The following is a 15,927-nucleotide window of genomic DNA, read 5'->3' on the forward strand; positions in this document are numbered from 1 at the left end:
GCATCTGCTTCTCCATAGATGAAGATGGAGGGGCAGATGGACTAAATTCAATTGGCATAGTGAGCTGACCCATGTGGTCAGAGTAGCACTCAGGTTTGGCATGTCCACTCATCTGTGGCATGACAGAGGAGCAGACAGGCCAAATTTGACTGGTGTGGCCAGCTAGAGCATGGGGTTGCAATGCCACTTAAGTTTTGGTGCATTTACCCCTCTGTGGCATGATGGAGGGGCAGAGAGGCCAGATTTGATTGGCTTTGGAACCTGGCCCATGTGATTGCAGCACCACTTAGGTTTGGTGCATCAGCCCCTTTGTAGCATGATGGAAGGGCAGATGAGCCAAATTTATTTGGTGTTGCAACCTAGTATACAGGGTCACAATGCCACTCGGTTTTGGCATGTCTGTCCCTCTGTAGATTGAGACGGAGGGGAGAATGCATCAAACCTGAGTGGCCCCATTCCCTAGTGCATGGGGTCACAATGCTTGGTGTGGGGAGCCAAGCCCAGACTTGCAGGACTGGAGCCACCGGTGAAGGATGGGCTCACTTTCCAGTTTCCCCCCAACACCCATGCCTCCCCTCCTTGCTGGGGTAGATTCACTTTCCAGCCCTTCCTCATTGAGGCGGGCTTGCTCTCCATGCCCTTCTGTGGGCCATGAGCTTTCTGTGGCTATGTTCCCCCCCCCGCCCCCCCCACACATCTGACACAAAATGGACTAAAAATTTGTGTGACAAAATTGTAGCCTTAATCATCTGCACCCAAAATATTTAGACCAGTGGTTCTTAACCTTTACTGCAGTCTGCACCCCTTTGGTTCTCAAAATATGTTCTCACACCCCTTATCAAAAATCGTTGAAGTAGGTCAATTCTTTAAATCTATATATATTTTTTGCTTGTATATTACAGTAATCGTTAAATGTATAATGTTAATAAATACATAGGTTTGATGAAACAAAGTAGTTGTACTTACGTGCCTGTGCTTAATTTGTGTTTTCAATGATTTACCTTCTAAAAAAATCTGGCATGTCTTGCACCCTTAGAAAGGGCATCTCGTACCCCCAGGGTGCATGCACCCCAGGTTAAGAACCACTGCTTTAGACTCACTTCGCCATAAGTTCTCTTACCTCTCAGGCAAGTTCAAGGTTTTCAGTTGGGGCAGGCACCAGTTGGTGCCAAATTCTCCCCAAATTCAGCACCATTTTTCCAAAGGTGATTGTGTCTCTGTTCTGTTCTGTATAGGTTTTTATGCCATGCTGATCACTGTAGTATCTGAGCACCTTCCAGTAGTGCATTAAGCAGTGAGACTATGCATCTCTCACATTTGTTTTTTCTCTCATCCTCTCCCCAGAGGGAGAAGCGTGTGTAATGGAGTGTATTATTTTGGTAGGATTTTTTTAATTTGTTAAATAGATATATCTGTTGCTATGTGTTTATTTTAGAGAAAGCAAGGTGAAAGAAATTGGCATTGCATGTGGAGAGAAAATTGGTGAGGTTTGTCATGGTTAGTTCCTGGAGGAGTTCATTCCACAGTCTCAAACCACACCCAGAGAAGATTCTTTCTCATGCACAGATTAAGTGTACTCTTATTGTGGAGAGTTCCCTTGTGCCAAAGAAGGGATGTTTATCAACCATGGTCATCGCCCTGGAGCTTTAGAGACTGTCTTGTAGATATTTTGAGCTGAAGCGTGGATGCTTTGAAGTTAAGGACTGAGACCTTGAACTTGATATGAAATTAGGACACCATTGTAGAGAGTGGAGGACTGGTGTGATGTGCTCATGTAACCTGTCTTGCTGAAGAGACGCACTGTAGCCTTTTGTACTTTGGAGTTTCCTGAGTGTTGAAGATTTTGTGCCCTGTTATATTGCATTGTTGTAGTCCAGCTGATAGTGATGAAGGCATAAATAACTAAGGCCAGGTCTTCATCCACCAGGATGGGACACAGTCTCCTAGCAAACCAGATAGCAACAGACACGTGTAATACTTTCTGCCATGTGAGAGCTCAGTGTCAGCGAGGAATCCAAGAGTAATCCTAGAATACGGACTGAATTGACCAATTGTAGATGGGAACCCACAACCAAAGGGGAGACTGCATGGTGGCTGCAAACTCTTCAAAGTACTTTGCTTTACCTACCAGCATCATCTCTGTTTTGCTCAGCCACCTGTTTTTCATCCATGAGCTGATCTCATCCAAGCACTGGGCCATCTTGGTGTGGTCGTATGTGGTGAAGGATAGGTAGAGACGTGTGTCAGTTTTGTATTGATGGGATCTGAGTCCATGTTGTCTGACCTCAGTTCTCCTAATGGTTGCAAATGAATATTGAAAAGGACTGTATAGAGAATTGATCCTTGTGGAACTCCACAAGTGAAGGGACTCGTGGTGGAGGTGGTTTCCCATCACTACTCTTTGGGTGCATCCTTCCAGGAAGAACTCAGACCATTTTAGCACATTACCCTGGAGTCCTACTACACTTCTCAGGCAAGACAGCAGTATCTCATGGTCAACACTGTCAAACACTGCAGAAAGGTCCAGGAGGATAAGAATGAATGCCTTTTGATAGGATGAGATCATCCATCAGTGCCACTAAAACAGTTTCAGTTTTTCTCCTGCCCCTTTCGGGAACTGTTTTCCCCTTGGCAGTCCTTCATCATCCCTTTCCTCTTGGGTGTTCTCTCCCCTCCTCCTTTTTCTGGAATGAACAGGATTTGGCTCATTTGGCCCCCAGACCCTCCCACTCCCAGCAGCTTCTGAAAGGATTGGAGTCAGTTGCTTGGGATTATTTTTTTCTTCTCCCCTTGTGACAGTTTACTTTGTCACATGCCCTCAAATTTATTCACATTCTTTGAAATATGGGGCTATATAAAGAATAAAAAGCTGTTGCTGAATACAGAGGTAAATGAAAGTTGAAACTGGCTTAACCCAAATTAATTCATCATGGCATATAGAGAAGTGATGGCCTCTTAACCTCTGTGTCTCGTGAAATAAGATGGTTAGGTTCAGCTATCTGGGATACAAAACTGACATAAAGAGAAGAGGTGGAGGGAAAATGAAGGTTAGAAGCACTTACTCCTTTTGGGGCAAGCAGGAGCTTCATACTTTCTATGAGGGGAAAAACATGTTCTACAAAAGTTACATTTCCATTTGTTTCTGTTCTCACCCAGGCAGACGTACAAATGTCTACCACAAGACTAAAGTGTGACATGTTATGTTCTTTACCATAAGGACCCATAAAATGAGCTCCATTACAGACAGGTATGTTATTAGATGATTTTGTTTTAAGTGGCTTGTAGGAAAACATTTTGATAATGTATTCTTATTTAAGAGTAGAAGGACTCGTCAGACTTAAGCGTAATGAGGTTTTGATTTTTGGCAAAGTTAAGGTCTGTTAACTACACTTTAGTTATGAATACATAGCTATGTAGCCATCACATGATGCAGTATGTGTTTTTGTTTAAAATTATATTATTTAAATATGTTTTATATTTGGAGCAGCAGCTGCCTAATTGGAATTGCATTTTGAAATTTGTTGTGTTCTTAGGATTTTTCTCTTGAAAGAACTGATCTCGGGACTTGTTTCAGAATTACTTGAATCCAAGAGCTGGGGTCAAAGTTCTTTCATAGCAATCTGTGGTCCCCTTTTTGTTATAAAATGCTTTACATTAAAGTTTTGAAGTTTTTAGAAAATGAAAAAAGTTTGCCACTAGTGTATAGAACACAATTTTTTATAATCAATTCATCTATCCAGAAACTAGGGGTAGAATTTTCAAAAGTGCCAAAATGACAGCTTCCCAAGTCTCAAAAGTGACTTGGGCCCTTAAGAAACTAGGTTTCATTGACTTTCAGTGAAACTTGGGCTTTAAAAGTCACTTGAAAATGGGACGTAGGCACTTTTGAAAATTCTACTACAGGACTCTCCTGCACTGGCTTATTAAGGAAAAGGAAAGAGTAATAGAACACTTTTCATAACATTACATCCTTCCTCCTTTTGTCAACTATGGGTACTGTAAAATACAGTAGTAACAAACAATACAATTCTAGTGCTTGCATATATCCATTACACTGTAGGTGTGTGTGCATCCCATGCACCAGTGCCAGAGAGTTTTCCTTAGTGGTACCTGTAGGGGCATCCCAGCTCCTTGTGCTTTGAATGGAGGGTATATAAAGGGTAGAGCTACCCCACCTCTCCTTCAGTTCCTTCTTACTGTTGGTGGTCAGAGGGTTCTGTGTTCCTCACGAACAAACTTCTTGCTGCTTACCTAGTGGTACTTTTTATCACTCTGTTTTTTTTCTTTTCTAATTTTAAAATTTCTGGTTTTAGTGTAAAAAAAATTTTTTTTTTCCAGTCAGGTGGGCCTCAGGGTCTTGCCAAGATCCCTTGGTTTCAAGTCTTGTTTGATTGCCAAAAACCCATGTCTGTCAGTGAACCTTATTTGTGCTGCCTCAAGTGCTTGGGTGATGGCCACAAAAGAGAGATGGGTGCTCCATTTGCAGTAGTTTAAAGACCAGGGCAAAGAAGCTGAGAGAGGGACACCTTCATTATATACGTATAGAGGCTGCCCTTAGGCCAGTGTCTGAACCCCCTTGGTTGTCCAAGGGAGGCTTTTTAACGACTCCTTCTTGGAGTGCTCCTTTAGGTTTACCTGGGAATAGGAGCCACAGGAGATTCCTGTCACTGGGACTCTTGTCTTTGAGGCCGAAGACGTTGGAGCAATTGTGGTGAAAGAAACACAAGAAAGAGGCATTGGACTCCTTGGAATCCACGATACAGGCTTGCTTCACAGAAGGTCACTCCAGTACCAAAGGTAGACTGACATCTCTGATCATGATGGGGCTACAGCCCATGCTAGTGCACACAACGCCAGAGGCCTGTTTGGTGGTGAGAGATGTGCTATGCCTATCAGTACCACTGTCGCCATTGGTTCAGGGCAGAGATCCTCAGTCAGTACCGGTGCAGGTTCTGAGACTGTCAGCTCTGGGGCACTCTGTTGTTGGTCCATCACTTAAGGGTCCAGTACCACTGTCTTTGGCCTCATCCATTCTGGTACCAGCTCCACCCTGTGACATGGTACCATCAACTAGGAAGCCCTCTATGTTTCCTTCAAGAAAAGGAGTACTTGTGGCACCTTAGAGACTAACCAATTTATTTGAGCATGAGCTTTCGTGAGCTACAGCTCACTTCATCGGATGCATATCATGGAAACTGCAGCAGACTTTATATACACACAGAGAATATGAAACAATACCTCCTCCCACCCCACTGTCCTGCTGGTAATAGCTTATCTAAAGTGATCATCAAGTTGGGCCATTTCCAGCACAAATCCAGGTTTTCTCACCCTCCACCCCCCCACACACAAATTCACTCTCCTGCTGGTAATAGCCCATCCAAAGTGACAACTCTCTACACAATGTGCATGATAATCAAGTTGGGCCATTTCCTGCACAAATCCAGGTTCTCTCACCCCCTCACCCCCCTCCAAAAACACACACACAAACTCACTCTCCTGCTGGTAATAGCTCATCCAAAGTGACCACTCTCCCTACAATGTGCATGATAATCAAGGTGCTCTACACCAACATTCCACACAAAGATGGACTACAATCCGTCAAGAACACTATCCCTGATAATGTCACGGCTAACCTGGTGGCTGAACTTTGTGACTTTGTCCTTACCCATAACTATTTTACATTTGGGGACAATGTATACCTTCAGATCAGCGGCACTGCTGTGGGTACCCGCATGGCCCCACAGTATGCCAACATTTTTATGGCCGATTTAGAACAATGCTTCCTCAGCTCTCGTCCCCTAAAGCCCCTACTCTACTTGCGCTATATTGATGACATCTTCATCATCTGGACCCATGGAAAAGAAGCCCTTGAGGAATTTCACCATGATTTCAACAACTTCCATCCCACCATCAACCTCAGCCTGGTCCAGTCCACACAAGAGATCCACTTCCTGGACACTACAGTGCTAATAAACAAAGGTCACATAACCACCACCCTATACCGGAAACCTACTGACCGCTATTCCTACCTACATGCCTCCAGCTTTCACCCTGACCACACCACACGATCCATCGTCTACAGCCAAGCTCTGCGATACAACCGCATTTGCTCCAACCCCTCAGACAGAGACAAACACCTACAAGATCTCTGTCAAGCTTTCTTACAACTACAATACCCACCTGCGGAAGTAAAGAAACAGATTGATAGAGCCAGAAGAGTTCCCAGAAGTTACCTACTACAGGACAGGCCTAACAAAGAAAATAACAGAACGCCACTAGCCGTCACCTTCAGCCCCCAACTAAAACCCCTCCAACGCATCATTAAGGATCTACAACCTATCCTGAAGGATGACCCAACACTCTCACAAATCTTGGGAGACAGGCTAGTCCTTGCCTACAGACAGCCCCGCAACCTGAAGCAAATACTCACCAACAACCACATACCACACAACAGAGCCACTAACCCAGGAACTTATCCTTGCAACAAAGCCCGTTGCCAACTGTGCCCACATATCTATTCAGGGGACACCATCACAGGGCCTAATAACATCAGCCACACTGTCAGAGGCTCGTTCATCTGCACATCCACCAATGTGATATATGGCATCATGTGCCAGCAATGCCCCTCTGCCATGTACATTGGTCAAACTGGACAGTCTCTACGTAAAAGAATAAATGGACACAAATCAGATGTCAAGAATTATAACATTCATAAACCAGTCGGAGAACACTTCAATCTCTCTGGTCACGCAATCACAGACATGAAGGTTGCTATCTTCCAACAAAAAAACTTCAAATCCAGACTCCAGCGAGAAACTGCTGAATTGGCATTCATTTGCAAATTGGATACTATTAATTTAGGCTTAAATAGAGACTGGGAGTGGCTAAGTCATTATGCAAGGTAGCCTATTTCCCCTTGTTTTTTCCTACCCCCCTCCCCCCCCAGACGTTCTGGTTTAACTTGGATTTAAACTTGGAGAGTGGTCAGTTTGGATGAGCTATTGCCAGCAGGAGAGTGAGTTTGTGTGTGTGTGTGTGTGTGTGTGTGTGCCCCTGGGAAAAAAGGGGGGGGGGTGAGAGAGTCTGGATTTGTGCTGGACATGGCCCACCTTGATTACCATGCACATTGTAGGGAGAGTGGTCACTTTGGATGAGCTGTTACCAGCAGGAGAGTGAGTTTGTGTGTGTGTTCTTTGGAGGGGGGTGAGGGGGTGAGAGAACCTGGATTTGTGCAGTAAATGGCCCAACTTGATTATCATGCACATTGTGCAGAGAGTTGTCACTTTGGATGGGCTATTACCAGCAGGAGAGTGAATTTGTGGGGGGGGGGGGTGGAGGGTGAGAAAACCTGGATTTGTGCTGGAAATTGCCCAACTTGATGATCACTTTAGATAAGCTATTACCAGCAGGACAGTGGGGTGGGAGGAGGTATTGTTTCATATTCTCTGTGTGTATATAAAGTCTGCTGCAGTTTCCACGACATGCATCCGATGAAGTGAGCTGTAGCTCACGAAAGCTCATGCTCAAATAAATTGGTTAGTCTCTAAGGTGCCACAAGTACTCCTTTTCTTTTTGCGAATACAGACTAACACGGCTGTTACTCTGAAACCTATGTTTCCTTCAGTGTCACATTCCTGGCATAGGTCCAGATAACTGTTGCTGAGGATCAGACCCAGTACAGCACCCCCATGGCTCTTGGAATACTCTGATTCTTCATCAGACTTCAAGGTGGGATTTTGAGTCTCATACTATCAAAAGTCCAGAGCGGTGTCCTGGTCCTTTTCTCTTGTTAACTGTTTTGAGAAGAGTAGAGCCAGGAATTGAGATGGTTGGGCCAGACACAGCTGGAACCCATTACTGTACCAGCCTCCTAGTTGACCTTATTGGATGCTCGCCAGTATCTAGATCAACATTGTAACTACCTCGCAGAAGCAGATCCCTTAGGAAAGAATCTTTTTCTGATGGTACTAAGAGGCCTGTGACGGTTGGTACCCATCAGCCTGCGGACTCGCAATTACAGGATTTACCTCAACCCGCTTCAGACCCATAGCCTAATCCAATACTGTAGGACCATCATTGGGAGCATGTTCCCTTGCCTCCCCTTCATGCATCATCTTTATCACCTGATGAAGCCCTGATACTGGATGTGTCCTCCCTGGTCCCAGATTACCTTTAAGGTGTACCTTAAAGGAGAATGCCAGCTCTTGGTATACAAGTGGAGCTTGTGAAGGAGAATACCCACCAACTGATTGACCCTGTGCATCTGGCTATGACAGGAAAGGTAGCCCTGCCTACAAATGATGCAATTATGCAGGCTATTTAAGATACTGTGGAAAACTCCTTCCTTCATTTCACCTGTGGCAAAATTAATGGAATGTAAATGCCAGGTTTCATCCTAGAGGTTTGAGTAGTTTTGTGGTGGGTCGTCTGGTCTCTCAATCAGCTCTGCAGGGTTTCTTGGATGTGGATTCTGCTGCCAGGGCTATGGGAATGACTATGCGCCCTTGTACCTGGCTCCAGACCTCAGGGATGCCTGCAGACATACAACAGACAAATGAGGCCCTTCTCTTTCAGGGCTGTGCTTTGTTCTCATCCACATCAGATGAGGCTTTACACACTCTAAGAACCGTAGAGCAGTTTTAAAGCCCTTGGGCCTCTACACTCCAGCTATGAAGAGGACAAAATATCATCTTCAATTCCAGCCTAGACAGCAATATTCCTTCCATCATGCTGACCATTCCAAAAGAAAACAAAGTTTTCAGAGAGGGAGACCTCTGCCTCTTACTTCCTCGGTCTCCTCATCCAGACATCCACAGGCCACGAAGCAGTCCAAGGGGTCACCGAGAGCACCACAGCAGTGTTTTATGTGGACAAACAAGGGGGTGCCAAGTCAGACCACTTCTACCAGGAGGCGGTTGAGCTGTGGAATTTATGCATATGGAGTTGAGTCGCTCTCAGGATCTCTCACTTGCCAGGTATTCAAAATGGCCTGGTGGATCACCTGAGCAGATCGTGCAATTTAGACAATGAATGGTCTCGCAACACAGCCATTCTAGCTTTGGTGTTTGGCATAGGGGGTTTTCTGATGGTAGATCTGTTTGCGACTTGGCAAAACAGGAAGTGTCCCTGGTTTTGTTCCAGAGCAGGTCACAGAGCTGGGTCAATCTCAAATGTTTTCCTGTTTCCATAGGATAAGGACCTGGTGTGTGTATATACCAGAGCCCCTGATTCCCAGGTTCATTCTCAAGCTGAAACAAGTCGAGGCAGAATGATCATTTTAGCTCCAGCCTGGCTAAGGCAGCCATGGTATTGTGATTTATGCAAACTGTTACTTGAGGTCACTTCTTGTTGCCACTAAGCAGAACTATAGGTAGGTGTTGCACCCAAATCCTTGAGTGTTGCGTCTCACAACATTCGTTCATCAGTGGTCAAATGCACAGGAGTACACTACTCAGTGACAGTCCAGAATGTCGTCCTTAATAGCAGAAAACCTTCTACAATAACTGCTTATCTGGGTCAGTGGGAAGTGCTTCTCCATCTGGGCAACCTCCTATAATGTGTTCCTGACTCAGTCTAACATTCAAACAATTCTGTTCTACTTCTTGCATCTTAAGCAGTTGGGTCTAGCTGTCAGCTCCATTAGGGTGCATCTAGCCACTGTCTCAGTGTTTCACTCTCAAATTAATGGTACAGCTGTTTTTATTAATCCTATCATGACCAGGTTCCTGAAAGGTCTAGATTAATTGTTCCCACCTATCTGGGATGCAGCGCCAATTCGGGATTTGAATTTAGTGTTGTCTCCTCCTTTATGGATCCTCCTTTTGAATCTTTAGCTCCCTGCCCACATCTGCATCTCAGCTAAGGTAGCCTTCTTATGACCATCACCTCGACTGATAGAGTGCAAGAGGTAAATGCACTTGGCACTGATCTATCTTATTCCATTTTCTATGAAGACAAGGTTCACCTTAGATTGCATCCTAAATTTCTCTCAAAGGTAGTATCACATTTCACCTGAATCAGACTATATTTAGCAGTTTTCTTTCCAAAGCCCCAAGGATGAACAAAGACTGCTTGCTCTGGATGTGCATCAAGCTTTGGCTTTTTACCTGAATAGGACAAAGCTCTCTTGGGTTTCTTCACAGCTGTTTGTTCTGTGGAGCATAGAGAGGTTAACCAATTACAATGACTTTCAAAGTGGATCACTAGCAGCATCACTCTGTTATGCTGCCAAATGTGTAAAGCCTCTGAGGAGGTGACAGCATACTCAATCAGAGCACATTCAGCCTCTGCAGCTTTTGTGGCATATGTCCATGTTATGACTATCTGAAGATCAGTGATGTGATCTTCCATACATACATTCACCAGACTTTCCGCGCTGGCTGAGATATCAAGGGAAGATGCCAATGTAGGAAGATAATACTACAGTCCCTCTTCCAGAGAGCCTCGAAACCCTACCACCTTGGAGTCACAGAGTGGGAGTCACCTATTGCGTAATGGATATATGCAAGACCTCAAAAAAGAAAAAAAAATTATTCACCTTCTCATAACTGTTATTCTTTGAGATGTGTTGCATATGTCCATTACACAACCCACCCGCCTCTTCCAATGTATCATAGTCTGCCATTCGTTTCCAGTGCAAAAAAACTGAAGGAGTTCAGGGCAGTTCTGCTCTTTATACCCTCTCCTCTGAACATGAGGAGCTGAGGTATGGGCAGGGCCGCCTCTACGGGTACTGCTAAGGAAAATTCTCCAGTATTGGGTGCACAGGATATGCACACACCTTCTAGTGTAATGGACATCTGCAACACATCTCGAAGAACAACAGTTATGAGAAGGTGAATAACAGTTTGTTTACTAGCATCTACTATTCACAGTATCACAAATTACTTTACAGTATGAAAAGGAGTACTTGTGGCACCTTAGAGACTAACCAATTTATTTGAGCATGAGATGAAGTGAGCTGTAGCTCACGAAAGCTCATGCTCAAATAAATTGGTTAGTCTCTAAGGTGCCACAAGTACTCCTTTTCTTTTTGCGAATACAGACTAACACGGCTGTTACTCTGAAACCTTTACAGTATGAGAGTCACAAATTAGTGAGAGAGATGAGTGCAAGGTAAGATTTAGAGAGAAAGTGTTTTCATATCTCGAAGGAAGGAAGAAAGAGTCACAGATTAACTTTCCCAACTCTGAAAAGTTATGGGGAGGCAAAAATTGGAGGACTGTACTAAGTAGACATGGAAATTAGTAGACTAGGTTAGAGAGGTTAGATGGAGAAAGTCTAATATGCGGTGGTTTTGAAAACCAGGAGTGAATTGATTCGCATTTCAAAATAAATACAAAAGAAGTGATGCGAGAAATAAAGTGCAATATGGTCCTATTTAAGTGAAAGAGTATATTCTGATGTCTGATGTTTAGAGACTGATTTAGGAACACTGTAAAAGGAATTGCTATAGTCGAAATGAGGCATTGTATAATGTTTTAGAGTGATATTCGGAATATTATTTATAGCTCATTTTAAATTGTGTATTTGCAAAATAACATAATGGGATGAAATATAGCACATTCCTCTTCCTTCTAAGCTTAATAATTTATTACCATATATGAAGGATGCATTTTTTTTACTATAAATAACCCTATAATTAAAATTAAGGGCTTGCAAACAAACAACAAAGATCTTATAGCAAAGTGATTTTGTCCTCTCCTTTGTTTGGAAGGACGTAGCAAAGGTACTGTTCAAAAAGATTTAAAACTAACACAGGGTAGTGTAAGCTAAGTATGCAGAGAGGATTGTTTGTGAGGTATCTCATTAAAAACTTAAATATTCTGAAAATAACTTGAGGTATATCTTAGAAATGTCAGCCCTTTCAAAATACAGGGTTTTAGTAAACTATCTATAGGCAACAACTTATAAAGTAGGTGGATTCATGGAAGCTGTTTGGCTTTATAAAACTTAGATCACAATAAAACAGTGCTCCCATATCTTGGGTTAGTTGAACTATTGAATGATAAGCTACCTTTGCTTGCCATTTTGCGTATTCCTTTCATAATGTTAGCAGTCTGTGAGAGACTAGTGTGCTCTAATGTTGGTCTGTGTTTTCTCTTGTAGAGATGATGGTAGTATTTTTGATGGTCTGGTGGAAGAAGATGACAAGGATAAAGCAAAAAGGTAGTCTTTTTAAGTTAGCTTATGCTAAAATGTCCTTTATTTGATTGCTTTGGTAAATCCAACTATATTAACAGAATAAAAATGTGACTATGTGTTTGTAACCATACAGTAAAACAGGACTTCCCCGTTGTGTTTGTATTTCAGGTTATGTCATATTTTTTCACTTATGGGTTATTTACTTTGAGGTGTTGGTTAAAGGAGTCTTTGTGCCTCAAGTTCAAATATGGCTGTCCCTGTATATGAAGACTCTTATTTCGAGTAATGGGCAGCTTATTCCTTCCCTGTGACAATGGATGTCTTAAGAACATAAGAATGGCCATACTGGGTCAGACCAAAGGTCCATCCAGCCCAGTATCCTGTCTACCGACAGTGGCCAATGCCAGGTGCCCTAGAGGGAGTGAACCTAACAGGTAATGATCTAGTGATCTCTCTCCTGCCATCCATCACCATCCTCTGACAAACAGAGGCTAGGGACACCATTCCTTACCCATCCTCGCTAATAGCCATTAATGGACTTATCCTTCATGAATTTATCCAGTTCTCTTTTAAACCCTGTTATAGTCCTAGCCTTCGCAACCTCCTCAGGCAAGGAGTTCCACAGGTTGACTGTGCGCTGAGTGAAGAAGAACTTCCTTTTATTTGTTTTAAACCTGCTACCCATTAATTTCATTTGGTGGCCCCTAGTTCTTATGGGAACAAGTAAATAACTTTTCCTTATTCACTTTCTCCACACCACTCATGATTTTATATACTTCTATCAAACCCCCCATTAGTCTCGTCTTTTCCAAGATGAAAAGTCCTAGCCTCTTTAATCTCTCCTCATATGGGACCCATTCCAAAGCCCTAATCATTTTAGTTGCCCTTTTCTGAACCTTTTCTAATGCCAGTATATCTTTTTTGAGATGAGGGGACCACATCTGTACGCAGTATTCAAGATGTGGGCTTACCATGGATTTATATAAGGGCAATAAGATATTCTCCGTTTTATTATCTATCCCCTTTTTAATAATTCCTAACATCCTGTTTGCTTTTTTGATTGCTGCTGCACACTGCATGGACGTCTTCAGAGAAATATCCACGATGACTCCAAAATCTTTCTCCTGATTAGTTGTAGCTAAATTAGCCCCCATCATATTGTATGTATAATTGGGATTATTTTTTCCAATGTTCATTACTTTACATTTATCCACATTAAACTTCATTTGCCATTTTGTTGCCTAGTCACTTAGTTTTGTGAGATCTTTTTGAAGTTCTTCACAGTCTGCTTTGGTCTTAACTGTCTTGAGCAATTTAGTATCATCTGCAAATTTTGCCACCTCGCTGTTTATGACTTTCTCCAGATCATTTATGAATAGGTTGAATAGGATTGGTCCTAGGACTGACCCTTGGGGAACACCACTAGTTACCCCTCTCCATTCTGAAAATTTACCATTTATTCTTACCTTTGTTCCCTGTCTTTTAACCAGTTCTCAGTCCATGAAACGATCTTTCCTCTTATCCCATGACAACTTAATTTACATAAGAGCCTTTGGTGAGGGACCTTGCCAAAGGCTTTCTGGAAATCTAAGTACACTATGTCCACTGGAACCCCCTTGTCCACATGTTGTTGACCCCCTCAAAGAACTCTAATAGATTAGTAAGACATGATCTCCCTTTACAGAAACCGTGTTGACTTTTGCGCAACAATTTGTGTTCTTCTATGTGCCTGACCATTTTATTCTTTACTATTGTTTCAACTAATTTGCCTGGTACTGACGTTAGACTTACCGGTCTGTAATTGCCAGGTCACCTCTAGAGCCCTTCTTAAATATTGGCGTTACATTAGCTATCTTCCAGTCATTGGGTACACTAGCTGATTTAAAGGACAGGTTACAAACCATAGTTAATAGTTCCGCAATTTCAAATTTGAGTTCTTTGAGAAACTCTTGCATGGAGGATCCCACCCAAACACAGCCTTCACTGTCATGACTCCAAGGGTATGTCTATACTGCTTCTGGGAGTGAGCCTCCCAATCCGGGTCCACAGACTCCCCCACTCCCACTCCAGGCTTGAAAGCCTGAGCTCCAATCCAAGTTGCATGATCTCTGAATAGCAGTACTGTATAGAATAGAACCTCTTCCCAGGTTACTAGCTCAAGTCACAAATAGGTTTGGACTCTCAGATTTCTTTTATGGTGGTAAAAGTCTTTCAAGGCTCAAATTGACTTCAGCTGGAACATGAGTAATCTCCACTTCTTCCTGCCTATAGCTGATTTAGAGAATGGCTGGCCAGTAACAGGCTGTTGTGCCTCAGACCCCAGTGGATTTCTGCTCTTGCAGATGCTCCCCAGAAGGATATGGGTGGCCCCCCAATCTTCACCAGTAGGCACAAAGGCATACGTGGCAAGCATCCCGTTTTAGTGGTTCAGGCCATAACTGAAATAGGCCCTTGCTGCTGTGGACAGTTGGAGAAGTTCTCAGTCACCAGAGTCAAGTGCCCAGATTAGATCAGTTCTCCCCTTTTTTTTCCTGCTGACCCACTGCAAGACAAAAGGAAGGAGTGTATATTGCTGGAAATGACTTAGTTTCTGAAATCTCTGTTTAACATCCTTGTTCACTACAGTGACTAGTGATCACCCAGGTAAGAGGACAGCATAGTAGCCTAATTTTAAAATAAACAGCTGAGGAATTTTTGTCCACGTTCCTAAGTCCTCCATATATTTAACACTTGTATCATGACCACAAATGAATGGTTAAATGTTTGGCTATTAGAGGAATATTGAATCAATGGTTATATTTGCTGCCATTGTCAAATTTTGTCTCATTTTGGTGTTAATCTGTAAGTAGATGTTCATTGTTATATTCACAGAATTTATACTATCAGTAATATACACCTTTGTAAGAGCTGACTCCTCTAACCTTCATTCAAAATTGAAAATTTGATTAAAACCTGTCATCTGTGAAATATTGTTGACCCAGTTTGCTTCTGTTTTTATAACATGCTTTCCATTTTTGTCTTTTTCAGAGTGTCTAGAAACAAGTCTGAAAAGAAACGTAGAGATCAGTTTAATGTTCTCATCAAAGAGCTTGGTTCCATGCTTCCGGGTAATGCTCGGAAGATGGATAAATCCACTGTACTGCAGAAAAGCATTGACTTTTTACGGAAGCACAAAGGTAATTCTGTGGTGTAACAAGACAGCTGGAAAACTGGAGTCTTTCGATTGGGTTTTGGTTCAGGCCTTTAATTCTCCCAAGTAACCTGCAAAAGAGCTCCCCAAACCAAAGCTGTACAAAGGATATCTTTACAGATGAAGGATTTCCACATACAGACATCATAAATGGAGTATGTTGTTTAGTCACTCAATAAGTAACCAAGCCAAGAAAATGTTGTATGAATAGATTAGCACTGTACAAAGTGCACCAAAATCCTAGTTATAGTTTGTTTTTGTACTGTTAATTTTCCAAATCCTAAAAATTTCTGAAGTCTCCATTTAATTCTATGAATACATCTACACAGCAAGAAAAAAGAAAAGAAAAAAAACCCACCCAAAAAACAACAATGCAAACCCACAGCTCACGGCAGTGAGTCTCAGAGTTTGGGGCCGAATGTCTATATGGCTATTTTTAGCCCCGCAGCATGAGCCGGAATCAGTTAATCCAGACTCTGAGACTCTGACCCAGACTCTGAGACTTGTGGGGGTTTTTTTTTTATTTTGCTGTGTAGACGTGCCCTGTGTCTCTTTGTGTCTTGTTAGTTCATTCACAAGTATTATGTTGTTGT

General features: G+C 42.7%; 1 protein-coding gene across 12 annotated transcripts in view; it reads left to right on the forward strand.

The window, feature by feature from the left end:
- Positions 1-15,927, forward strand: part of CLOCK (clock circadian regulator) — a 97,944-nt gene that overhangs the window by 42,747 nt on the left and 39,270 nt on the right. For 10 of the 12 annotated variants that reach the window (XM_073341999.1, XM_073341996.1, XM_073341998.1 and 7 more), the window contains 3 exons: positions 3,157-3,247; positions 12,109-12,168; positions 15,172-15,320. In XM_073341999.1, coding sequence (XP_073198100.1) covers positions 3,201-3,247; positions 12,109-12,168; positions 15,172-15,320 — 256 coding nt within the window. In that variant the 5' untranslated portion in view covers positions 3,157-3,200. Of the gene's footprint in view, positions 1-3,156; positions 3,248-12,108; positions 12,169-15,171; positions 15,490-15,927 lie in introns of those variants that run through there. The other 2 variants (XM_073342004.1, XM_073342006.1) reach the window with 2 other exon arrangements.

Source organism: Lepidochelys kempii, chromosome 4 (assembly GCF_965140265.1).
Source record: "Lepidochelys kempii isolate rLepKem1 chromosome 4, rLepKem1.hap2, whole genome shotgun sequence".
Lineage (NCBI taxonomy): Eukaryota > Metazoa > Chordata > Testudines > Cheloniidae > Lepidochelys > Lepidochelys kempii.